Source organism: Protopterus annectens, chromosome 5.part0 (genome assembly GCF_019279795.1).
Source record: "Protopterus annectens isolate FY-2018-M chromosome 5.part0, PAN1.0, whole genome shotgun sequence".
In the NCBI taxonomy this organism is placed as follows: domain Eukaryota; kingdom Metazoa; phylum Chordata; order Ceratodontiformes; family Protopteridae; genus Protopterus; species Protopterus annectens.
In genome coordinates, this window is record NC_056735.1 from 232,339,060 (window position 1) to 232,367,018 (window position 27,959).

Sequence of the window (27,959 nt, forward strand, 5' to 3'; positions counted from 1 at the left end):
CAAGCCATTGATGCCCCTTTGGCTGGGGTGACTGACAGCTTTATTTCAGGGCTTGACTGCTCCTTTTGAGCCTGTGTTCCAGACGGATCTTCCAGCAGGCATCTTGGAGGTAACTGAAGCTGTTTGAAAGCTTTCCACAACACATTAGACTTATTCAACATTGAAAGGTTCTCCATCTGGACTGCTATCTCACTTGGAAAGGTTTAAATTTTTCCCTGACCTGTCTCAGATACCTGTTTGACTTGGATCTCAGTCACTCCATGCTCATACTGAATGTTTGCTGCATCTCTGTGCATCATGACCCTTTGGAGGGTAGAACTGTGGCCCATTACTGACTGTTAAAACAGTTTTGTGGAGATGATCTAAATTTTGTCTACTTTTGAATGGGCATTTTTCTCCTTGAGACTTAAACTTAATGACTAATAGGAATGTCAGTACTCCTTTTGAACTGTATTTCAGCAGCTCAGAAGTTCATCTCTTCAAAGACATTGGTTCTGGTGGCCATTATTTCTGAATTCAGAATCTGTTGGGGAACCATATCTGTTCATTCACAGAGAGATCATGTCCATTAGGGCTAGCCAACATTTTCTCTTGAAAGTGGTTTTAGAACTTTATTTAAACCAGTCTGTTAGCCCTTTAGTTTTATTTCGTGGACATTATTTGCATCAGAGAGAGAGAACTCTTCATAGTATGCTTTCATAAAAACAGATCCGTTGCTTGTCTCCTTTGCTGTAGGTAAAGTAGGTCTTCCAGTGGCTAAATAAATCCTTTCTGTATAGGTTTCTGACTGCATTTATTTTACCATTGGTGGCTGGTTAGCCACTCATTGAAATGTGCTGCTCTTGAATTAACCAGTCTTTATTTACATGCTTAAATTAGACACGTTACAATTAATAACTATACAACCTAAATGCATAACGTAGAAGTAAAACATACCTCTCAACTGTCCAGATTTTTGCCTCATAATTTTGTTCTGTTTCTCCAAAAATTGTGTTTTTCTGGCAAATTATTGGCAAATCATGGAGAATTGAAGTAAAAAAATGACAGAAATGTGAGTTTTAAACTTCATATCCTTTATAAGATCATTGTTAATGCAAAACCTGTTATTCTATCAACTTTCTAAGTTTGCAAGAGGAATATTTAAAAACTGTCCCTATTTTTGGGCCTTTGTCCCCTCCATTTGTTATGGCTTTGTTCAGATTTCTTCCTCTAATAGGTTGAGAGGTATGAAGTAAAATGCCCATCTTGGGATCAGACAATGCAACCATTTAGGCTATGTATTAAAATGTGTTGTACTTAAAAATTTCAAAGACAAAAAGGAGAACCATAGTGACTTGTGAAGTAGGCCTTTAGGGCCTCGTACTACTGGAGCTACTTTCACATTGAATCTCAGATGCCAAAAGCTCAGATTGAAAACACACCTGACTCCAGAGGACTCAAGTCTAAACTTGGGGATTGCTAGCACCCCTGAGGCAGCTGATTAAAGTGCACAAGATGGCCAGTAAGGCACCAACAGCTTTTTCATATAGTTGAGACCCTTGTTGCATAGAGGTTTAAAGACTACCAGTAGAATTTTAAAACTGATTTAATGTCAATAGAGGAACCAGGCATGATACATAGGATTGTCTTATATTACTATATCTAAAGACTTTTGGTACAAGTCCTGCTGCCCAGATATTCACTCTCTGTAACATATTGACTTCAGTATTTGGAAGCCTTGGATTAAAGCCATTGCAGTAGTCCAAATGAGAAATAACCAAAGCCTGCAAAGCTGTCAGTAGGTCCTCAAGTGAGACAAAGTATTTAATATGGGTGATGTTTCTCAGTTGATGTCAAAAGAACTGGACAGTAACTGATTCCTGATTCTGCAATATCAACTGATCATTATGGAACACTAAGATTATGTACCTTAGGCACAAAATCCATTCTGTGCCTAAGGTATTCAGGGAATAACTTCAGGAGCTGTGAAGGTTCTTAAGTGGTATGAAAGGCCAGAAAAACAGTCATGGAAGGACTAAATTTGACCCCTTTAAGTGACATCCAGTCCAATGTGTCTTCCAGACAGTCATATTGTTTGAGTGCTCCACAGTCCGTTAAAAGGAGGGGTAGAATTGAGTGTCTTCAGTACAACTACAGTATTGTGAGCCTGGCCGCAATACAAACTCATTAAGTGGGAACATCAAATGAAAGTGAATCCAAAATGGACTCTTGCCAGACCCTACAGCTATGATAGTAGGCAAAGGATAAGTTAAACAAAGATACTACCCTACTACTTTCGAGTGTGGCCTGAAAAGTAGAAGAAAAACAAACAAGTCAAGGATTGTTTCATAGTTTCACAATAAGGCTTCATGAGTTAAAGTAGGAATAGATGGTCAGTCATGCTGAACGTGACAGATGGAGCAAGGTGGACAAGGATGGATTAGCACTTTTGATGTCTTGCTGTGGAAAGATCATTAACTATTTCAGTGAGAACTGTATTATTGCTGTAGGAAGATCAGAATGTGGATTGAAATGGATCTCAAAATTCATGAGCATTGAGAATCAATCTAAGCTGCTTGCATACTACACTCTCAATAACCTGCTTTTTGAAGGGAAGGTTTGAGGTAGGGTGGTAGCTATCCAAAGAACCTGGATCCAAGGTGGTAGCTATTCAGAGAATCTGTATCCTGGGTCCAATTTTTGAGGATTTGGGTAATCAATATTCCCTTTAAAAAAAGGATAGAATTTCCCCACTGTTAGAGAGGATTGAATAGTTCAGAAAATGGAAGGTGCTAAGAACTCCAATCAAGACATCTGTTGCTTTTTAGGGCCAGTATCCTTCACACATGTAGTGGAACAGAATCTTGGAGGTAGCTGCATTAATTTGTAATTATTTATTACATATATATCATTTATGTAATTTGAAATTAGTCTTCAAAGTCATCTTAAGTCCATTCTGGAAAATTTTTATATTGAACAAGTGCACACCTACAGTGCACTTCCAAGTGTACCTCTCAGTTAGTCAGTCCCACCTTCTCTGTGTAAAAATCGAATGGCCAGTTCTCAGTCAAGTGAAATGAAGTGAAAGCCTTCTGAATGAACAGACAAGCCAGAAAACATGGCCTATCAATCACCTGAAAAATCATAGCCGGTCGATTCCTCACAACAGAGATGTCCTTGAACAAGTAAATTACTTCTATTGGTAGGTCTCTGACTGGCATCTGGAATACATAATGGACGGCGCAGTGGTAGCATTGTTGCCTCACAGCAAGAGGTTCTCCCATTTGATTCTCAGCTGGAGTGCCTTCAGTGCAGAGTCTGCATGTCCTCCCTGTATTCGTGTGGGTTTCCTCCCAATTTACAAAGACATGCATCTGGAGCATTTCTCCCCGGGCCTCCGCTGAAAATTGGCTTAGCTCAAGTCGGACTTTCCCGGTTAACAAATGTTAAATAAATAAATAGTGTAGAGCCAATGATAATTTGTCCTCTAAAAGGTGGGTACATTGCCATCAGTGCCCCATTTGTTGCCTTCTACTGCTCATCAAGTGGAGCTCAGAATCATTCTGTCACTCCTTCACAGCACTGAGAACAAGGCATATTCGCAGGGACAAACTGATTGAGAGCCTGCAGCTCTGAGATGTTATCGTATGTGACCAACAGTTCTAGATCTTCTGCAGTGCAATTCTGGAGGACTTCATTGAGCATAGGAGACAGAAAGGTATTATTAACATTAGACTCGAGCTGAACAGTGAAGGAAATAAGAAAAAGAAATTCACTTCTGAACATGGCTGTCAGAGAACTGAGTCTGTGAACTGCTTACAAGCTGCCTTATGTAGTCCAGCATTTGTGCCCTTTAGCCTTCATTTGCCCAGAGTGTGACACTGAGTGAGTCACTTAACTGGCTCCCAATTGAAATGCTGGGACTCATAATGCCAAGTGCCAGCATGCCAAAAACTCAGGAAAAGAGCAAATATCGAACATCACACTTAAACTTTTTTTGTATGGTAACTGCCCCCCGCACCTCCTGATGTGGGTGGCAAGCTTCCACACCCCCAAACTTATATACATATATGCCAACTCCAAGATTTCCATACTACAGGAAAAAGGGAATACACTGAGAAATGGCAATCACAGGCTTAGTATATATAAACCTGTTGTTTTGTCATTCAGTCTTAGTATTATGGGTCCTGACATTTCAGACAGTTATCCACTTTACCAGACAGTGCTCCTGGTTTGAGTCTGCAAAGTGTCTATATAAACCAGTGCTCTGCCCTGGTTAATAAATGTAAGCAAGCAGTCTAATAAATAATCAAACAAACCTGACCTGGTGGTGGTCAGAGCAAGAGACTGGTTCCAACCCCATGCCCAATCCCATGCCCAATGTAGCCACTCCAAGTTGGAGCACCTAGACCAAAACATGACTACCCTGGAGAATAACAGAAGTAATAACCTGAATGAAACCACAGCCCTTCATAATGGATGCAAATTCTTTAGCAAGTATTGTCATTAAGCCAGATGTTTAAGGCACCCAACACTAACTGCCTTAAGTGAACCAACACTAAGTCAGTGAAGAAATCCATGAATTTCTGAAAAAATGCCCTCATGCTTTTAAGCAAATGGTAAAAGTGGTGGAACCTGTAGTTTTTGTTCCAAGGATATAGTTATGGAACTTGAGTCCTGCTTAGCTTTGATCGTTACATATCCCCCCTCTGATGTTGTCACATCTAGGGTGCTGAATGACTGAGATACCTGGAGGCATTAAGGCTGCCAGGTGGAGCCCATTGCTGGAACTGAGCCAGGTCTTAGGCAGAAATGGCAGGTCATGTCATGAGCCAGCAATAATGCTGTTCTTGTTGCAGTCAGCAGTTGCATATAACATCCTATATGGGAAGTTACAGTCAGAAGTCCTAGCTATATACCCAAGATGTAATTCATGCTGTCTAGGTATTACATGCAGCCAAGATGTCCATAATCCACTATGCAGTTTCACTGCTGGGGAGTAGGTGGAAACTCTAACAAGAATTAGCGGACCTCCCATATAGTGGGATACTCTGTAGTACTTCTGCCTCACTCTTCCCTTGCACTTTGAGGAATTTGTAGCCAACAACAGTGTCTCACATCAACCAGAGTCTGTAATCTGTTGTCCTTTGGTACCTTTGTGTTTCTGAACTTAGCCTTCTCAGCCTTTGCCTTTTGGCCTGCTTTCGGCTGTAATAATCAAGGAGGTTAAATGTCAGTACTTTTTACCAAGAGTTACTCTTTGTAGAGTGGCCTTCAAAGTTATATAGTCTCTCAGTTATTGCGGGTAATTAAATTTGTGAGCTGTATACTTCCAGTTAACACCCATAGCTCCTTATGGCTTCCAGACCTTTCTTGGGCCTGGCTTCTATAACTAAGCGACTTACCAGCTAATAATAGACAGTTTTAGGAAGGGCAAAGTTTTATTAACAAAATTACACTATAATTGGTAATCTAAGGTGTCTTGCTGTTGAGAAATTAATTACAGTTTGCCACTTATTATTCATAGTTTCATATTTATGTTCCTATTTTTTTTAACTGAGATAGCTAAAAGCTTTTGAGAGGTATGGTGTGAAATGCCATGGTGAGAGACGGGAATATTCATTGTCAATGTCTGTTTCTATCTCATTATACTGGAGATGTTGCTAGTTGCTTGTTAGTGATTATTAAAATAAGCAATATTTCCATATGTTCTTAATACTTCAAAAACCAAGGGACTTAACAAACTATTGCATGGCATCAGCTGAAACCTTAAATGTTGTTGAAGAAAACTGCCTTTGGTATTTGCACATAAACTTGCACATCTTGAGAGATATTTAGTGTTGTTTACATTACTAATTATATAGTTAAGCATATGTTTTCATATTGTTTAATTACCTATAAACATGGACATACAAAGGAATTTCTTGCTGTCCTGTGAAAACTTATGTCTTTTTAACAAAATCAGTCTATATATATATATATATATATATATATATATATATATATATATATATGTCTAGCTTGTACAGTTTCCAAGATATGACAATTTGTTTGTGAAAGTTTGGCAAAAAAATATAATTCTGGGTTTGGTGCATTATAATATAGCAATAACTAATGAGCAGGAGTGGTATATTATAGCAATAACCCACACCTGGGTGTGGGTAGTGCTGGATTTACCCACTGTTGGTGTGGTTTAACTATGAGGGAAAAGCCCGAGTGATTAAACAAAAGCAACCGTGGGTAAATCTTCAATACACCACACCCAGGAGTCGGTTGTTGCTATTACACAATTACTTTATTTAAGAAAGAAATTACTTACTTTTCTTAAATAAAGTCTTTGTATAATGGCATTGTGGTGTTCTTCCATGTTGTTTCCATATTCTGTAGCTTTGTTGATGTACTGCGCATGCATGTGGGACTTGAATTCCTATGCTTAAACAGTACATCAGTGCTTTGGAAAGCAAGCAGCGGAGAAAAGCTCTCCATTGCTTCGTTTTTTTATTTTTTTGAAAAAAAAACTGTGAAATCTGGACAGTTTAGAGGTATGAGACAGAAAAGGTAAAAATATAAGGAAAATCTGGTACATTTCTTTAGTTTTGCACATCGGGTACATTTCTTTAGTTTTGCACAATGTACCCGATTTTCCTTTTATTTTGTCTCCCCTCCATATGTACCAGTTGACCTCTATGCTCAAGAAAACTGCAAAGCCTTAACGTACATTAATAGAAGAGAGTCTAGGTGACTGGACTTTTTTCTATTGGTATGTACTGGATTTACAATGGGCACACTTGTTGAGCCGACCAATCAGCATGCATGTTTTTGAATGTTAACGAGCTACTACTGTATAATATAATACAATATTTATGGAAAGACTGAATGCATAGACTATTGTCATGTAAAGAATACTTCTTACTGATAATATTGCTATTTGTATAGTTTTAATGGCTTTTGTTCACAAAATATTTAGATTTATTTATGTTATGTCTTTTAAGTTATTTTTTCAGAAACTGTAGTGGAATTCAAGGATATGTGTATAGTTTGCTAAAAGTATGACATTCCACATCACATAGGTGTTTGTTTCGCACATGTAGAATAAATACCTCATTATCTCTGAACATTCTTTTACAACACATTTCTAGTTGTATGTTATGTATATTGAAAATTACATTTTATTTGGTTTGATTTCAGTTTTGAATGACATACATAAAGTATAAATCTATATGATTTGGTTGTCGGTTGCCTTTCAGGGAACCACAAACTCATATGCTAATGTCTGCTTTCCATGCAGGGAGACTTCATTCCCTGCCCCCTTAACAATTTAACTGGTAAGTTATTAAAGCTTTACATTTGAGTCCATTCAGCTAAGTGAGCCTGTTGGACCATAGTTCACTGAAAAGCAACCAGATCAAACAGATACCCTTGTAACAGTGTACTGAACATTATAAAATGCACTTTGATGCAATACTCAAAACAGATCTGTCACCCTGTCTTTCTGTAGTGCAAGGATAAAATACTTCCAGTTCCTGCCACAATGTTACTAGGTTCAGTCAAGTGACAACAGTATTTTACAATGGTATTATACTATATCAGTGAAGGCATTTATAAAGATCCATAATTTTCTTTTTTTCTAAATTTTGAATGTGAAAGTGTTAGTTTTATGTGCAATACTTCAGCTCTGTGTAGTTTCAGAGGTAACCAGACACTTTTTTTTTTGTTTTGCAATACTGAACTGGGATGTTTCTTGGAAAGAAGATAAAATTGAGGCACAGTTTTAGAGATCTGGCTGCAGGTTTATAAAACAGTTACAGAAGCTGCAGACATTGGTTATTAGACTTATGAATTGCATTGCATTTGAAGTTGTATGCTTGGGACAGTTTAATTTTTCCATGCCCTGTGTACTGATGAGGCTTAAAATGAAATGTTTTGTCAAAATAAATATCCGCCTTTTAACTGCCGACTTTGTTCATTCTTGGGAGATGTTCATCGTTTTTGACACTTTGCACTGTGACTTGGCTATTTTACTGTGCAGATCTATTTTACAGAGAACGGTATTCTTAACCATAGCTGTACTATTTAAAGATTCACATCCACATACTAACTTAAGAGGGAACACCTTCTAGTGTATTTATAATCTGACCTCGGCCTGATGCTGTCAAACCCACTTTAATATTATCATAGATTCCCAGGAATGGCTCCATTGCAGCTCATCTAACAACTTGCTGTACATCTCTGCTCTAATAGTGTAGCCTCCATGCTCATGGGGAAAAAGTAACAGTTAAAGAAAGCCTCATTCTGTTTTTATTACTTATTTATTGTCTAAGTGAATCGGTCCTTGGACCTTTTTCAGCTACAGTCTGGGCCAAAAAGGCAACGGTAATTTAAATATTTCTATGGACAATTTATATTAGTTAATTGTTCAGAATGTTTCTTGGATGAAACAAAGGCAATTGAACGAATCCTTAATGATATGTAAAGAAATAACTTTCAAGCTCCACACAGGCACTGACTTGTGGCAGGAATATAGGCTATGTGCTGGACATGTAAGATGTAACTATGCTAGCATTTTATATTTGTAATTTAAACAACTTGTCCAGAGATATGTATAATTTTATTAGAAAAAAGTTGTGGAAGAATGGAGACAACAAAATAAGTAGGACTATGTAAGTATAGAAAGAGTATTGATAATTGACAAATGTAGTTATGAAAATAACATGTACAACAGAACTGTTTGACTAGATGACAGTACTGTATTACAAGGTACATGTGGGAATGTAAATACATAGTTCAATGAATTTGAAAATATGGAAAATAATGATTTTGTTTCAAAAATAGGTAATATTCCTTAAGGTTTTGACTGTGTATAGATATAGTTATGAATTATTTATCTGGCTCTGGGGTTGGCCAATGCATGCATTTAGCCATTACCCAAACCATCATTTTTTTTAGTTAGTTAATCAATCCTTGTTTCAAATTACATTTGCCACAATCATTTTTTTGTTGTTTTTTCATACTTAGGATATAATGTTCCAATGGAGCAGCTATTGTTGCTGTTTGACCAGGATGAAGAAGAGTCACCTGCAGAGGTGGATGATGATGAAGAGTCACCAGTAGAGGTGGAAGGTGATGAAGAGTCACTAGCAGAAGTGGAAGGTGATGAAGAGTCCTCTGCAGAGGTGGAGGAATGTGAAGATGCACAACAGATGGATCAGCTTGGGGTAGTCTCCAGCAGTAAGTGAATGCTAGAGCAGCACACTTGTGTTTGTTATACTGATGCAGAATAAGCAGGGAGTAATGAATAAACTGAAATATTTTTCTTACTGATGCAGAAGAGGTAAGGAGTAGTAAACTGAAGCATAATCTTCTAAAAGCATGGTGGTAATCTCAGAAAAACTCTGGTTCATGCAACAAAAAAAGTTTTTAAAGTGAAGTTATGTATCTAAAGACTCAATTATGATTTGGCACGCAATGATTGGCTGTCTGGTGGATACCTCTGGTTTTATATAACTTGGTTCTATACAGGAGACTTGAAGCACAAAAGGGACACAATAGTTTATAGTGTTTGAGTAGTTTCATAAATAATTAAATTGTTAAAAATGCAGATCAATCATTGTGCATTTATGCTTAAAAGTGAAATACTACAGGGTTCATTATCTGGATTTTTTTTACTGCTTTTGCCCCATCTGTTTGAAATGTTTGTTCATTGAATGATCATCATATTTAAGGGAAAGATACACCCCAAACACAACTTTTCTTTATTCCAAGTATATTTTCCTCTAAATAAAATGATTCCCTCATGACCACTTGTAAGTAAAGCATGACTTATCCATTTATCACCGTGTGTGGCATTTATTGGCTATTCAGCTTCCTCAGTGCACCCAGTGACGAGTTTGCTTTACATCTCACAGTACTGTTCTTAGGAATTTGTCTTCCTGACTGTCCTATGATGTGTTCCACTCCATGTAAGATTTTGGCCCAGGAGAAGCCTACATACCAAGATGTTTGTAGCCCTGCCATCCTGCCTTCTGACTGGGGTTTTAAAGCTATTGAATCTCTGGAGCCTTTTGCTTATTGTTGGATCTCTGGAGCTTTTCGCTTATTGTTAAGGGACAATCCAGCTCTCCTGTTGCAGGCAAGTGAGCAGATGAGACTGAAATGGCATGAAATGCTGTGGTTGACGGGGTGCTTCCTTTATACCAGAAGGCAATGGACTGAAATCATGTAATATAATTTTGTGACCATAGAAAGAGTGCAGAGAAAGTAACTAAAGTTGGGAGGTGTAAGAAAAATGCTTAGATCTTTAAAAATGTAGCTGTTCTTAACTTTTATCAAAGTCCTGCATGTATATCACGTGGTCTAGTTCCCTGTGCTGTACTGCACAGTCTGAAAATAAAGCTGATGAAGTTCGCAAGAAGCTGTGTCATCTTATTTGTATTTTCAAATACCAAATGTTACATGGTGTCACAAATAAATTTTAGTTATTTGTTTGTGAAATGGTGCAACTCCAGCCACCAAACCACCAGGGAACATCTTTCTTCAGAATAGCTTCAGTGAGAACTGTAAACTGTGGATCATTTCATTTATCCTGACTGTGAACAGAATGTCTGATAGAACCTGAAAAGGTACAGTGCCCAACATTATTACATGTCAGAATGGAAGACACCCTGAAAGTTTTTAATGCTTTTAAGGTATTGAAAGAGAAAAATTAGAGTATTTGTCTGATAAGATAAAAGTGTCAGCAGTTATATGGGACAAGAAAAATGTAGTAACAACCCCCAGGCAAACAACAAACTGACTAAGCACATACAAGGTACACTTTTTAAAAAGTGTTTGTTTGTCCATAACACACAAGTAGAAAAAAACAAGTCATAGGTCTTTACCACACTATAGAAGAAGCTGTAATATCTGTGAGGTGTACTCTGTAACACTTAAAAATCTTAACCCCACTTACCTTGTTATATGGTTATGTTTTAGGTAAATCCTACACAGCTAAAAAGGATTTGCTTGATGTTGTGTTTCATTTGTGTGGGATCAAGATTAAATCTGAGGAAAATAGGCACAGTGTATTGTAGTATAAAAGATGGGGAGATTAGGTTTAAAATGGGTAGTTTTTATCTTTATTGCATTTGTATTGGGCCATGTGTAAGATGAATAACATTTAGGAGGATTATGTTGGTAAAATCAATGGTATACCTAGCATATTTGACACCTGGAGCTAAATTTTTTAACACCCCTTACAAGCAGTGTTGGCATCATGTGAAGGGGGCCCAATATTTGTCAGATTGAGAGGCCGTGATTGACAGACCATGCTGGTTTGCCAGGGATGGCATGCATCTGTCCCCATTGTCTCTTTTTTCACAATGCCAACCAAAATAGTAGACAAGGGTAAAATGGTACACATCACCTACCTACCCAGCCAAGACTTTTGACATAATCCCCGACTGAGGCATAGTAAGAAATGTTAGGGAATAAACCCCTTCACCACCCACTGGATTCGTAGCTGGGTCACAGATAGGATTTCAGGAGATCAAAATAGTGAAATCTACTTCCACAAAATGAACGATCACCAGTGGAGTCCTCCAGGATTCATTGCTGGGCCTCCTCTGATTGGGAGCTATTTCTCAGAAGTAAAAGCCAATAAGAAAGGGCTCTGTCTAGTTTTGTAGATGACTGCAAGCTAGGAGATCAAATCCCCAAAAGATTCAGCTATCCTATAGGAAAGCTTTCCCCAAACAAATAACTGGTGCCAGACTCATGGACTAAAGCTAAATGCCAAAAAAATAATTATTGTCTCCTTTGGAAAGTCAATTGCCTTGGGAAGCTATGACATTGACAATACCACTCCCAAGAGTCAGCCCATTAGTTCAGAATTTAGTAACTAATGTGGACAGTGACATAACTTTTGGCCAACATGTGCCCACTGTGGTAAGGAAGGCATAACTTTTGGCCAACATGTGCCCACTGTGGTAAGGAAGTCTTTCTACACTGCATAGCTGATAAATAATTGTTTCTACATCCCAGGATGTCATTGTCTCCCTTTACTCAGTTCTCATTAGTCTAGTCATTGAGTATAATACCCATTTTGGCATGTATCTCTTCAGGCACTTGCAACAACCAGAATGCCTGCAGAGATATGTTACAAAAAGGATACAAGGCCTAAACAATATGTCCTACACGAGCTGCCTCAAAGACCTATATCATGATATTTAGTCTCTTACAGACTGCTAAGAAATAACCAGTGTCTAGCATACAAGGCATCTTCAAACCCATTAGTGATTGCCTTGCTTCACATATACAAGTCAAATGGTATCAGAAATATTTGAGCAAGCTTTTGGACTTCCAAGATGGCTGTACACTGAGTAACAGCTTGTTTCTAGCTCTCCCAGTGTGAAAACAGAAACTCAGCAGAGAATGCCAGTAGACTTGTGTTTATGGGTAAATTTCAGTAACTGGGTAAGTCCACTGCCTGGATGCCAGGAATAAAGAAATATAGAAGACCTGGAAAAATCAGCTACAAAAATTGAGAAAGAAACACTGACTGGGGAAATTTCTGCAGCTGATCATCAAAAAACAATGCAACCTTCAGACATGACTTCCTTTGACCTACAGGAAGATATAAGACAACTGCATACAGACCTGGTTAAACTAAATAAAACACTGATGGAGTATATAAACACAAACAACAAAAGGGTGGAAAAAGTGGAGGAAGCTTTAAACCGATATTCAGTTGAGATGATAAAGCTGCAGAAATCAGAGGTCAAAATGAAGAAAAGGCTGGCTGAATATGAGGCTGCTCAGGAAGAGATGTTTCAAAAAATAATAGAATTAGAGGACAGAGCATGTAGGGAAAACCTGAGATTTTCTGCTACACCAGAAAAGCTGGAAGGAACAGACTGCATTAATTTTATGAAAGCACAAATAAGCAACTGGACTGGTATTCCACAGCAGGGTTGTTAGGTGAAAGGGCACATCATTTGTATGCTCCAAACTTAGCCATAAGAAAGCAACCTAGATTATTGATAGTGAAGATGCTATCCTACCAACAGCAGCAGTTGATTCTGACAAAACTGTGGCAGAAGGACAAAATACTAAAAGTGGGAGACAGCAGAATGTTTGTGGAGAATGATTACTCACTGTACACCAGGCAGAAGAGGAGTAAATGTATTCCACTATTCAGGGAATGACAAGGTGCAGGTGTGAGATTCAAATTGCTGAATCCAGCTGTCTTTAAGGTATTCTTCCTAGTAGGGACAAAATCATTATTTGATGAAGTGCATCATAAGGAGGAAATAAAAAATGTGTCCAACAAAAAGTGAGCTGTGAAACAGAAGGAGGTTCTTCTGGTAATAAAGACTGCAGAGAGATTGCACTTGTGAAATATTTTCCATTATTTCAAATAGAAAATATTGGAGAGAAGGAAGGGAGCATGAGAGTTGACTAGAAGAACTGAGAATACTTTGGAAATGAAGCAGAGACAGGATCTGGGCAATGGGGGAAGAACAGTAATAAAGCCAGTAAATCAGTGTGGGATTACAATGTAATAATTATATATGTGAAATATGACAGAATAAGAAAATCTGGAAATATTGGACTTTTTCAAAATTTCTTGGATTTGTGAGGGACTCTAAAGTATATGCCTTACTTCATGTCATTAATGTTCGGAAAAATGCTTTGGGGAGGTGAAGAGAGGGAAGAACGCTAACTGTCAGTAAAGAAAACATTTTCTTTTCTTAATGGTACTGTATTTATGGTGTATGGTTTTCTTTTCACACTATTTTTTAGTGTAATTAGGATTGTAAACACATGCTGCTGTTTTCTTTTTCTCCCCTTTTCTCTCTTTCTTCTTGTACAGTTTTGAGAAATATAGGCAATGCAGTGTAAAAAAAAGCCTGGTTAAAAAGGCATGACAAACTTAAAATTAATGTGCTTTTTTATTCTTGCATAGGGAAGTGGCTATAGTAAGGAGATTGATTAGTTTTTTAAGAGGGTAAATAAAAAAGAATATTGAATATTATGGATCCTTTTGTCTAGCAAATGCATGTATACTTAGTAGCAATTCTGCAGCTCATCTTCATGTTTCCATGGAAGCATTCTGATAAAGAGAAACTAGCTGTCTGGTTCTCATGTCTACATGGAGACAATCTGATAAAGAGAAACTGGAGACAGTCTGGTGGAAGGGGACTGGCTAAGGGAAAAGAAATGAAAGAAATGAGAAATTGCCTAGGACATAATGTTCTCTGAAAGCAATCAGGGGGTTTCCCAGCTGGGAGGGCTTTAAAGATAAGACAAAACCATTAGACTTCAAGTAAAATTTTCTTATTTTTTTAAAAATGCAATGGGGATACTAATATAAATGGGTGCTTTTTTTTCCTCCCTTCTTTTCTCTTTTTCTTTGTTCAGTTTTAAGAAATGTAGGCACTGCAATGTAAAAAAAAAAAGGGGGAAGAGAGGAGAAGTGGGAGAGAAGAAATGTCTGGTTAAGAGAATATGACAAAAGAAAAATCAGTGTGATTTTTTCCCCTACTTGCATAAGGAAATGACTAGGTTGCAACCCTATGGGTTATCCAGTAACAAGTTAAGGCTTTTTTCGAGTCCAGACTGGTCACATCTACTAAATACATTCATAAGGCCTTCTTCACATATGTCCACAGTCTGAAAGGAAGCACTCAGATTTGCTCAGAACTGGTGGTCAAGGATGCCACACATGCAAATGCCGTAGATATAATCAACCTGCTGGCAGACAGGTTCAGTGAAAACTTCACCCCTCTGTCCCCCCATCCGTAAATCAGGACATCTCCACCACCTGCCCCTTTCCATTATCTCTAGGGAGCAAGTCATCACTGCCCTTTCAAAGACAAAAAAATACAACCTCCATGGGACCTGATAACATCCCAGGCTGCATCCTACATGAACTCAGGCAGGAACTTGCCGCACCATTAGGCACTCTATTCAGTCAAAGCCTGAGTACCGGCTTCATCCCAGCTGAGTGGAGGAAAGCCACTGTCATCCCTTTACACAAAGGTGGAGCATCCACTGATCCAGGAAATTATACAACCATCAGCCTAACTAGCCTAATCTGCAAGGCCATGGAATGAATTATCATGGACCTCATTAACAAGGTCATTGGCAACGTCCAAACACTTGATCCCACACAGTTTGGTTTCATTAAGGGGAGGTCATGTCTGTTAAATTTGGTCGACTTCTTTAAGACAGTCACCAAAGCCATGGATGAGGAGAAGACGGTGCACACCACATACCTTGAACTGGCCAAAGCCTTCAACACTATTCCCCACTCAGGTGTAATAGATAAACTCTCTCAACTAGGCATCAATCCATATGTTTCCAGATAGGTAGCAAACCAGCTCACTGATAGAACCCACCTAGTTAAAATAGGGGAAGCCATCTCAAGCAATCAACCCATAATGACCGGTATACCACAGGGATCGGTCTTGGGGCCTCTGTTGTTTGGGATATACTTTTCTGAGGTGCAGGCCAAAACCAGTGAGCTATGGCTGACCAAGTCTGCAGATGACTGCAAGCTGGGCACTGTCATCAATTCCCCTAGTGATGTGGACATCCTCCAAGAGGGTCTTACCCAAACAAATAACTGGTAACAGAAACAAGGCCTCAAACTGAATGCTAAAAAATGCATCATTATCCCCTTTGGGGAGAGTGACATCCCCACAAATTATCACATTAATAACAAGGTCCTAAGCATGAAATGAGTTGTGAGGGACATGGGCACCCAGGTTGATAGCAAACTGACTTTTGACTACCATATTGCCTCTGTTCTATGGAAAGCTTTCTACTTGGCCCATCTCATTATAAAGGGTATATCATCCATGGACAAGGAGGTCATAACATCCCTATATTCTTTCCTTATAAGACTCATTATCGAGTACAATGCCCCTTTCGGCATGTAGCTCGCAAAATACATGCAGCAGCTGGAGAGACCACAGAGGTTTCTCACCAGGAGAATCCAGGGTCTCAAACATGTACCCTACACAGATAGGCTAAAAGTTCTGAACCTCTACTCAGTCTCATACAGACTGCTCAGAGATGACCTCTCTCTGGCATACAAAGCAATGTCAGACCCCACCTTAATGGGACTGCTGCAAATCTGCAAGTCAAGCCCCACTGAAGGAATCCGCACGTGCTTCCTCAACCTGGTCTGTGACATCAATGGGTCTTGTTTGCGGGACAGGTTTGTGTCCTAGAAACTCCCCTTTCAGTGGAATAGACTTCCTCTCCATGTCAAGCAGAGTATGTCATTAACGCTTTTTAAGCGCAACCTTAACTAGCTGCATGGTGAACAGGGAGTACACCCATGGGATGCCACCCGTGTCCCTGCTAGACAGAGGCATCAGGTGCTGACTTGTTGGAACAAGGGCAAAATTCTTGCCTAGACTCATAAAGGCCTCAGGGCCAGTAGCCTAGTAACTTCTATGATTCTGTAAACAAGCTTAGGGAGCTTATAACAAGGAAGATAACAAGATCCTGTAGAAGTAATAAAGCAGAGAAATATGGAAATCAAGAAAAAGTACAAATGGAAATGTTTATGGAAGAATTAAATATGCCAAAGTTAGAGGGAGGTGAGGCTCAATTACTAAGAGTTAGGATAGGAAGAGATGCGATAAAATTGGCTATGTATAACCAAGCTACATAAAAGTAAGTGCCCAGGAACAGATGGTATTCCTGTGGAAGTCTGGAAGCTAGGAGGGAAAAAACTGATGAAGATCTGGAAGGTTTTGTTTTAACAGTATTTTAAGAGGAGAAGAAGTACCAGCATCCTGGAAGAAGGCGGTGGTAACAGTAATACCTAAAGAGGGTAAAGATCTATCAGATCTAGCTTCATACAGGCCAGTTTCAATACCAAACCATGATTATAAAGTGTTTGTAATGGCTAAAAGAATGGCAAAAGTGATACCAACATTGATAGATATGGATCGGTGTGGTTTTGTGGAGGGGAGACAAATATTTGACAATATTAACAGAACACTGATGCTCCAGAGGGAAGCAGAATGTAAGAAAATAGCACTGTTATTGGTGGGTCTTGATGCAGAGAAAGCATTTCACAGAGTAGACTAGGACTTCATGAGCAGGGCAATGGAAGCATTTGCTTTCCCTGATACAATTATAAGGTTGATTAGGAGTACATATGAGGGAATGGAGGTGAAAATTAAAGTGTGTGGAGTCTTCTTTGATGTTTGCATTATATTTGAAACCACTGGCAAAGAAAATAAAGGACTCAGAAATTCAAGGATATAATTGGTAGGGTAGTCAAGAAAACCTGGCTGTATTTGCAGATAATATTATTTTATACATGACAAAACCAGAAAGGGACATTACAGTGGTGTGGAACATTTTAAGACAGTTTCAGATCTTCTCGGGATATAAAATTAATGAAGCTAAAACAAAGGCAATAGCGGTAAATTATGTACCCACACATAAATTGGTCCAGCAATATCCATATTTATGGGGACATGATAAAATGAAGTATTTAGGAGAATGGATTAGAATGACTCTATTGTGGCAGCAAAAGATACGTTGGAAAAGACTAAACCGAAGGTGATACAAAAGCTGAGAAACTGGAACCTTGGTTATATGGATATGGCTACTAAGATTCAAGCAATTAAAATGTTTTTAGATTGTTTAGTCTTTTACACAGGTCAGGCATATTTTTATCAACCCGAGGAGAAGCTGTGGATGGCAATTAAAAAAAGAGTAGAAGGATTTTATCTGGGAAGGGAAGATGGCAAGGGTCAAATGGGATAAGCTGATCCTTCCAATAGAACAAGACGGACTAGGATTACCCAATTTGAGGGAGTATTTTAGAGCAACACAGTTAATGCTCTTATACATAGCACAAGCAGAAAACTGTTAATTCAAAGTGGAAAGGAATGATGATGATACGGGGGGGAGCTCAAGAAATAAGGAGAGATTGGAATTTTGGATGCAGACTCTTAAGGAGAACATCAAAAATCATACAGAATATTATATTCATAAAATAGCAGGTAGTATTCTAAGAACTAAACCAGCATGGGAATGGAGAAAGGAGATTCTGCCAATATGGATGACTGTGGTTAGGGATACAGATAATAGGCAAGAGGGAGTTGGAATTTATTGGAGAAAACTGGTAAAGGAGCCAAGGTACTGGGAACAAATAGCTAGAAAGGGAAAGTTAATAGAATGGGAAGAGGTCAAGAATTTACTTGGACTGCAAGTTGGAGATTGCCTTCCCTATCAAGGATTGATATCAGAGTATAAGGAAAGAGAAAGAAGTAGGGGGATCCTAAATGAAAGACCAGCACGGGTAGATTTAAAAAAAGGAATAATTAACAGAGCATATAAAATATTCCATGATAATTACAAGAATCAATCAGTGGAGCTCAGGAAGGATTGGGAAGAGAGATTGGATAAGCAGTTCACAAAGAGACAATGGGGGGGATATATGTATATCTCCCAGATATGCAACAATGTCTAAAAGATTTAGGATCTTTGCCTGGAAGTGTTTACACAGATATTTTTATACCCCAAGTAATCTCCAAAGAATTTTTCCTCAGGTGGATAGCAAATGTTGGAGGTGTGACAGGCATGAAAGAAGTGGCTGGGAACATATTTTTTTGGGAGTGTAATGAGCTGGCAGACTTTAAGGATTCCCTGCAGACCACTCTTTTGGAGATGCTGGGTGAGCAGATTGAATTTACTGGGGAGATGATTTTTTTGAGCTATGATACATAATCAGAATTGCCTAGACATAGTAAAGTCTTGCTGAGTCTAATTATGGTGTCTGCCAAAAAAGCAATTACTAGAAAATGGAAATCAAAGTCTAGACCAAGTTTACCAGAAGTAGGGAATATAGTAACAGAAATAAAACAACTGGAATTGGGATATTTAGAAAAGGGACAGAGCAAATTTCATAGGAAAAAATGGGAATTGTGGGAACAATATATGCAGAGAAGGAATGAGGTTTAAGAGGCAGGATTTGAATGATCCATATAATGCTTAACTGACAATGACTGGATAGATTATAAGTGATGCATAATGTTTGCAACTACAATTGTTTCAATGGTGTCTGTGATGTATAATGTTTGCAACGGAAGTGGTGTCAATGTTGTTTGTTTTTCATTTATATAAATATAAGATTGCCTGTGTCATATGTAGCAACATAATAAAGATGTTTATTGGAAAAAAAAAAGAAATACTTGGTCTAGGGACCTAAACCTCTTCTGCAATATTAATAGAATGGTTTGGAGGGACAGATATATCTCGCATACTTGGTACATCTGCTCTGAAATAAATCCATGTAAGGCAAAGTCAGAGACATTCTGCAAAATCCACCTGGTTTCACAAGTACAGCACACAGAGAGAGTAAATATTGCTGCATATTTCATGCAGAACCCTCCTAGTCCTGTAAAGATAGCCTGTAAGCTAAGCAAACAGTAAGAGGGCAAATGGCAGACCAAACATTAGGTAAAGTCAAGAACATTCTTTAAAATTTGGGGACAGTTTGCAATGTGTTTTTACAGTGATTGACCAGACTAAATAATATTCCATTTTATTTCATACCAATGCCACTAGCCCTTACTGCCCGACTTTAAACTGAGCACAAGTTATTTTGTAAATAACAGAGCTAGCCAACCCACTCCCAAGAAAAAAAAGAGCATAAATATTCCAATGTATTTCACACAAATACACAGTAGCCAATCCTTAATAACATACTTTAAGCTAAGAGAATGAAGAGGGCAAGTTATCTATTTCCCCATAGCACAACTAGTACCCCCCAACCCAAAATAATTCAATTTATTTCATACAAGTACACACTAGCCAGCCCTTAATGGTAGAATTTAAACTGAGCAAGTAAAAATGACAAGTTACTTTCATCCACAGCATAGTTAGCCATCCTCCCACAAAAAAGGAGCAGAAAATGCCATTTATTTCACCCAGATACTCACAAGTCAGCCTTTAATACCAGACTTTATGCTGAGTGAATGAAGCTGACAAGTTGTTTCCCATAGCACACCTAGCCACCCCCCAAATGTTCAGTTTATTTCACACAGATACACACTAGCCAACCTTTAAAATTCTCAAATGAAAAAGAACAAATTACTGCCACCCCAACCACCCACCAAAACAAACATAAATAGTTCAGATTATTGCTGATTTTAAACTGACCATCTGAAAGGACGAGTTATTTTCATGCACAGCCCTGCTAGCTACCCCAGCCCATGAAAACAAAAGGAGCAGAACAGTACAATTAAAAAAAGGACATAATAACCAATATCAAAACTTTAAACTTTCATTTAATCCATAATGCCTAGCCTAAATATGCCCCCTTCACCTCCCCCTCCAAAAAATGGAAGAAAATGTGGATGTTCGTGTTTCACTATTGCAGTCATCCCATTTGGGGTTATCCTTGCCAGGGTAGCCCTTGGTCGGCCTGAATAATACAGACTTAGTATTTCTGCATTGGTTGCCGTCGCTTGAGGACTGATGTCAGGTCATCAGTAGTGTAAAGTAAGGCAGCCAACACCATTACATTCTTGCCGTGGAGCCCAAAGCAAAAGCAGTTCGCACAAGTGCCGGTTGGCCGCTACCTGAGTTTTCGTCTACTGAATTGAAGTTGAAGTCTTCTAAATCTAAGAACCCTCTTGGGGATCCTTTTTTCTTGCACTAACCGATGTCAGAAAAGGTTAATAATTGTCTCGCCTGTGGAAAGCAAATACCACACCGAGACTTCTACTTTTACTGCGTCGCTTGTTTAGGCCCAGACCACGACGTCCCCATTTGTCACTTCTGTGCTTTGTTCAACGCCAGAACTATCCATTGTCGGGCCCTTATTGTAGCCAGATATTTTCGCTTACAGTCCTCGAATTCCGATATGGCTCTTGGTAAGCCATCCAACAGCAGATCTTACAAAAAAACTTAAAGATAAAGACAGAGACAGACTGCACAGGTACAAACCTACCGACATTTCTGTTAAGCTAGTCATCAGTTCTCGGGTACTCAGTGAGGTGCTTTTGCAGCCCCTGATGCCTGCTTCTGTTGATTCACAGGCTGCTACTGAGACCCTTTCAGGGTCTGGTATGCCGCAAATCTCTTCTTCAACTATGGATCCTGCGGTCATCTCTACCTTGGATGGGTCCAGAGCTGCTGAGCAGGCACTGGCTTCCAAGGACGTCCTTCGCACTACTGAATCTCGACACAAACTGACATCTTCTTTCGCGACTACTGTTCTTTCAAAAATTACTGAGTTTCTTAGGCCCAGGGTATGAACCACACCCAAGAAGCTGACAACCCACTTTCAGGAGCCTGCTACCTTACCTCAGTCTCAAATGCTTAAAATGGCGGAAGACCTTATCATGCTGATCAGGGGAAGCCAAGCTACCCCCTCCAAAAGGAAAAGAGACCTGTCTCCTGTAGTTTTGTCTGAACAAGAGTCAGATGAATCTGATGCATCTGAATATGAAGACTTGCAACCCCTCTCCACTTATAAGGATTCTGATGCAGAGGATTCCATTCCTTCAGCCTCTCCCCCAGAGGATTTTTACTTTGGGGAAACCCTGCATACTTTAAGGGAGCATTTCCAATGGAAGAGTCAGGGCTACCCTCAGTATAAAAAGAGACTCGGGGAATTCCTAGATCTTCCACAATACAGACCCTTGGCATTCTCCCCAGTCCTGAAGGTTGTGGAGGATGTTTTTGTCAAACCCAGCTTGACTCCTGACACCCTTCCTCCAGCTCCCAGAAAACCAGACACGTACTACAGACTCCCTGACTCACACAAATAGCTTTTTAAAAATCCCACAGCTGACCCTGAGGTCATTTCTCAAGGGCCAAAAGGGATTAAAGCAACCTCTGCTAAGAATCCCACCCCCTCAGACAGGGATTCCTGAGCACTGGACAGACGGGGTAAAAAAGTATACACCTCAGCTACTCTTGCTATCAGGGCACTAAATTGTCAGTTCCACTTGCTGAAATTTCAGCAGCATTCCTTGGAACTCCTTAAACAAAAAATGTCTTCCTTTCCTGCTTGGGCAGAATCTTATGATTTACAAGAGTTAATGCATTCTGCAAGTCAAGTTACTAAACACACCTTGCAAAGTGATTTTGATGCCCTAGAAGCTTCTTACAGGGCAGCAGTCACTGGATCTGTCATTAGAAGGCATGCATGGCTTAAGGAACAGCCCCTGCCATACCATGTCAAATCTAAATTGTTGGATGCCCCCTTGCACAAAGATAACTTATTTAGCACTAAGGTAGAAGAGGTCTTAAAAAAGATTAAAGAAAAAGCAAAATCTATGCAAACAGTTAAGGATTTCTTGCAGGTCCATCACCCTAGGTTCAGCAGGCATTGTTCCTCCAAACACTGGTCCTTTCCTGCTTAGCCTAGTCCCCGTGCAAACAGACTCCCCAGACGGCAGCCACAGGGAATGCAGAGATCTAAGCAGTGGAGTACCTCCACTTCAAAACCAGGAAGTTCTAAGCTACCCCCTTATGGTAAGAACTCACAATGACTCACCTCCTCGTCCCACTCCCTCTGCCCACCTTCACTTACCCCTAGGAGGAAAACTCTCCTTTCACTCAAGCACCTGGGCCACCATTACCAAGGGCCACTGGGTTCTGAGGATTGTGTTTCAGGGATACAAATGTTCCTTCCACACCCTTCCAACTTCATAAGGGTTCCCAGATCTACCACCAAATCAGTGGGCAGAGGCTGAAAAGCAAATCCTTTCCCTGCTCTCTGTGAGGGCAGTAGAGAATGTTACTGCAGAACAGATAGGCCAAGGTTTCTACTCCAGACTATTCCTGGTAGCCAAAAAAGAGGGCACCTGGTGCCCCATCCTTGATCCATCCATTCTAAACACCTTCCTGGTGATCCCAAAATTCAAAATGCTCACCCTCCAGCAGCTGCTACCCATGCTCTCCAAGGATGCTTGGCTAGCCACCCTAGATCTAAAAGAGGCCTACGTCCACATTTCTATCAGGGAATAATGCAGAAAATATCTCCGCTTCAGGGCAGGATCTCAACACTTTCAGTTCTCTGCACTTCCCTTTGGCTTATCTACTGCTCCCAGAGTTTTCACAAAATGTCTGTCTCCAGCCATTGCCTTTTGCAGACAAAGAAATATTTAGATTTACCCATACTTAGACGACTGCCTTATTCAGGCAGACAGTCAGGAAAAGCTGCTCAAGCACCTGGCTTTTGTAAAGACCCTCCTAACCTCTCTAGGGTACACAATCAATGAAAAGAAATTCAAGCAGGTGCCTACCAAAAGGATAATCTTCCTGGGAGCAAGTCTGGACACAGCATCCCAGATGGCATACCTTACACAAGAGAAACAAATTTACCTGACAGCCTACTTCTCTCAACTAGCCACCAGGCCCCAGCTAACTACAAGGAAGATCCTTCAAGCCTACCCCTGAGGAGCCTCCAGACCATTTCTTCTCAGGAAATCCCACATTCTTCTGATACCTCCCGCCAAACATCCCACTGAGGAGGTCTCTTGAAAGAAAAAGTGCAGGAGGAGGCAAATAGACTCCCGTGTGGAGTCCCTCACTGAGGATACTGATTTTGATGAGGGAGAAGGGTCACCCCGATCACCATCTGACAAAATCTCCTTCAGAGACATCCTAGAAGGACTTAAACAGAAAGGTAGCCTGTCATCCCAACCCGCTTCATCTGAAGAATCTGTGTTCCTGCAGGCTTTCGGGGCAGGCCCCTCTACATCTTGGGTGACCTCCTTGGTGAATGAACTTGTTGACTTGATTTCCCACTGAGATTGGAAGGAACTGGATACAGTTGCACCTATATCTAGGCATCCTGATAGGTTCTTTCTTCCACCCTCTGACCATTTGCACTGGAGTAAGGGTGTTCTGGTAGAATACATTGTTGTGTAAGTAGCCACAAAAAAAGAGCTAGCCAAGCAAAGCTCCACTGTCCATCCAATGAACAGGGAGTCCAGAGCTTTGGTCAGGTATGGAAAGCATGTTTATGCCTCAGCTACCTTCGTGCTGAGATCGTGAAACTATTTGGCACATTTCACCTGCTTGCAGAGAGACCCTGTAAAAGAACTAACAAACTCTCTTGTTCAGACCATCTCGGAGGAGGCCTTGAAGAAGGTTTTTCCCTAACTGGCTACTCTGTTTTCCCTTGTTATTTCCTCTATGAGGTTGATTTCACATACTGCGGAAGGCACCTCACGAGCAGCTGGTTCAGGCATAGCCATGAGGAGACATGCCTGGATGAGGCTTTGCAACTTTGCAGAAGCCCTCAAGGCATCTTTTATTAATGCCCCCTTTGATGGATCCTTCTTGTTTGGACCATCGGTGAAAGAAATGAATGCCTGCAGCGAGCAAAAAGAAAAGACCTTGTCTGCCATGAGGATCAAGTTTTCCACCCCTCAGACGACCTTTCCTGGGAATCAGCAAGGAGGAAAGAAAACTTGGTTCAGGAAGTCTCAGGGACTTTTATCAAGATCCACATGAAGATACTTCCTTCAGAGGCAGAGGGGAAGGTTTTAATAGTAAACACCACCCCAGAGGCAGGGGGTGTCTGCAATATCAAGGGTTCAGGGAATGCTTTCCTGAAAAGTCCTATTAGCGCTTCTGAAGCACTACTTTACTTTCCATCTCTGGAGGCAGTCGAGGGTCATCTATCTCTGCATCTAGATGCCTGGACAAATATAACAAACAATGCTCAGGCGCTAAGCATAATATCCAGAGGTTTCTACATTCCCTTTTCCCAGTTTACTATAAAAATACTGAAGTTAAAAAAAAAAGTACTTAACATCAAAAGGAAACTTCGAATGCCTGCGTATTAAGTAGGCATAAATGTTGAATCTGTTGAATGAATTCCTAAGATTTGACATTTACGTCGAATATCGAACGTGACATAAGTGTAGGTGCAAAGCTAAGTTAAACTTCTACACTGGCATTCACATTTTAGCATGAGGGAAAGCCCCCCCCCGCATCCCCCACTCCCTGCAAACTATATATTCCATCTCTGTGATCGCACTACAGTGAGGAAAGGGATACATTTCCCAGTGCGCACGGTACCATGATCTCTAAGCATAACATCAAGTACCTATCAATGAATGCACAGTTTCATTCGCTGATATTTACTCTCACTCTCATGACATTCAGCAACACGGAAATCGGCCATCTGCCATTTGTCATTTCCATGTTCGCCAAACCTACCTTCAATATTTTGATAGTAAACCCCTTTTCCCTTTCACCTCCAAGTCCCAGGAGGAAACTCTCCAAAGTACCACCCAGTTAGAGGGAGTAAACAATTCAGGAAGTTCAAAAACGTTTACAAGAAGGAGTCACCCAAAGGTTCCAGGCCAAACAAATAGGATTCAGAACTTATTCTCGCTTCTTTTTTGGTGTCAAAGAAAACAGGGGACCTAAGATCAAATCTGGATCTCAGAAACTTAAATCAGTATGTCAAGAAGTCAAAGTCCTGGATGGTAACAGTCCAGTCCTTTCTGCCACTTCTAAGCAAGGACGATTGGATGTGCTGTATAGATCTCCAGGATGCGTACTATCATTTCAAAATAGACAGGTGCTCCAGGAAACAGTTGCGCTTTCGGCTGGGAGTCAGGCACTACCAATTTAGAGTGCTGACCTTTAGAGGCTAAAAGGATTCCAGGTGTTTCCCTATCTTGATGATTGACTCCTTACTGCCCCAACAAGGCATCAACTGATCCAGGCCAGAGATTAGTTAGTGCAGATCTCCAAATCGCTTAATCACAATAAAACTTGAAAAATCAAACCTGACTCCTGTACAGGATCTGGAATTTATAGGAAAGCAACTAAACACTACAACTCAAATAGTGTCACTACCGCTACATTGCATATAATCCCTGAGACAACAAGTTCAAGATTTACCGGCTCCAAGTATTCCACCAGCAAGGTTAGTGCTCTGAACACTGAGGTCTCTGTCTGTTGCTGTCAAGTTTCCTTAGCAAGATTTTTCATGCGAGTTCTACAGTGGACCCTGGCGGTTCAGCGGTCCATTCTTTTCCAGTCTCTGTCTGTTCAAATCAAGCTGACCTCAATTTGCAGACGTCATCTCCAACAGTGGATGCAGTCAAATGACCTGTCTCTGAACAGGCCACCCCCCCCCCCAGTAGCCACAGTGACCATGGATGCTTCCCAATTGGGGTGGGGGGGCACTACAAAGGAAAGATGGTCCAAGGCATGTTGCCCCCCTCTGAGACCAAGCTTCATATCAATGTCCTCGAGACGAGAGCAGTCCTCCTAACGTTGCAAGCCTTTCAGGACATTTTCCCTCTGGGGACTATTGCTATATACATGGACAACATGTCAGTAGTCTGGTACATCAGCAGACAAGGAGAAACCTGATCCTATCCATTATGCAGAGAGGCCATGAGAGTCTAGAAATGGGCGATCTGTTCAACCCGTTTTCTAATTGCAGTGCACATTCTGAGGAAAACCAATATGCTGGCAGACAGACTCAACTTGTCCATTCTAATTCCTCATGAGTGGTTCCTCAGTCAATCAGTAGAGAGCAGGATTTTCAGACATTGGGACCAGCTTTGCTGTGACCTATTTGCCTCTTCCCTCAACAACAACTGCATCAAGAGCTTCACTCTTATCCCCTCTCTGGAGGAGTCACCGAGGGACGCTTTGGTCTATGATTGGCCCCCTGGGTTTTCTTTATGGTTATCCCCCCTCTCCCATTGATCCCGAAGTTCCTACAGAAAACCATCAGGTTGAAGAGCTCAGTAATCCTCATTGCCCCTTCTGGCCTTGTCAAGAATGGTTCCCATTTTCTGTGGTCTCACCACATATATCCTCCATGGATACTGGACCCCCATCAGGGTCTCCTATTTCGTCATCAGAACACCAGCACACCAATCTCCACATCTTCAAATTGACTGCATGGTTTCTCCACTTCCAGGGATAGTAAAATGGTCCAGGCTTGCCTCTCCAGTCCATGACATAATTTTGGCTTCCCCATAGGCCCCCACCAAAAAGGTCTATAACAGCAAGTGGAAGAGGTTTTCCATATCGGCGTCAAATGAGAACTTTGACCTTTTTTTCAGCTCTTACCTCAGCCATCCTTCTCTTTCTTAGTACTGTTTTTAAAGTGGGAGCCAGTTTTTCTACCATAAAACTCCAACTGGCTATCATATCTAATTTTCATATTGGAAGGGGATCTTCCTCTCTTTCAACTCCTAGGTTTTGTAAAGTGTTTATGGGAAGGATTTTTCTCCTTAAAAGATCCCTACGTCCCTTGGGATCTTACTATTGTTTTTCAGGGCCTTACTTAAAAACTTGTTGAAACAGCTGACAGTCGTGACATGAAATATCTGTCTTTGAAAACAATCTTTCTGATAGCCATTAATTCAGCTAAGAGAGTGTTTGAACTTCAAACTTTACCAGCCAAACCTCCTTACATCATTTTCCACAAAGACAGTGTATCCGTACAAAACAACACCTTCCTTTATGCCTAAGGTAACCACAGAATCAAACATTGTCAATTCAATTGCAAGTCTTCTCTGCAAAGTTTTCTAATAAAGGCAAATACATGTTATACCTTCTTGATATTCATTGGCAACTACGTTTCTACCTTCACAGAACTAAGAAGCACAGAAAGTCTGACCAATTGTTCCTTATTTCTCACCAAATGGTTTAGGTCAAGCAGTTTCCAAAAATTACATTGGCTAAGTGGTGGATTGTATTTCTCTCATTTACTCCAAAAAGGGTATTGAATTGTCTCAGCCTCCAAAAGCCCGCTCTACCAGATCTATGGCTACTTCATCTGCTTTTTTTTCTAGAACCTCAATTGAAGAAATTTGTGGTGCAGCTACTTAATCAAAGACTCATACCTTTGCTCACACTGCAAATTGGACATTGACTCCAGAAGCAGGACTTCTTAACAGTGCTCTGGCATATCATTCCTTGAAGGCCACCCAATAGTTACATAGCTGAGGACTCTGACCCATCAGTGA

At 40.2% G+C, this 27,959-nt stretch overlaps 1 protein-coding gene across 1 annotated transcript in view; it reads left to right on the forward strand.

Moving 5' to 3' along the window:
* Positions 1–27,959, forward strand: part of LOC122802553 (zinc finger protein 420-like) — a 128,785-nt gene that overhangs the window by 40,246 nt on the left and 60,580 nt on the right. Inside the window, exon 3 of the mRNA XM_044072214.1 lies at positions 8,995–9,207. Within this exon, the coding sequence (XP_043928149.1) occupies positions 8,995–9,207 (213 nt within the window). The remainder of the gene's footprint in view (positions 1–8,994; positions 9,208–27,959) is intronic.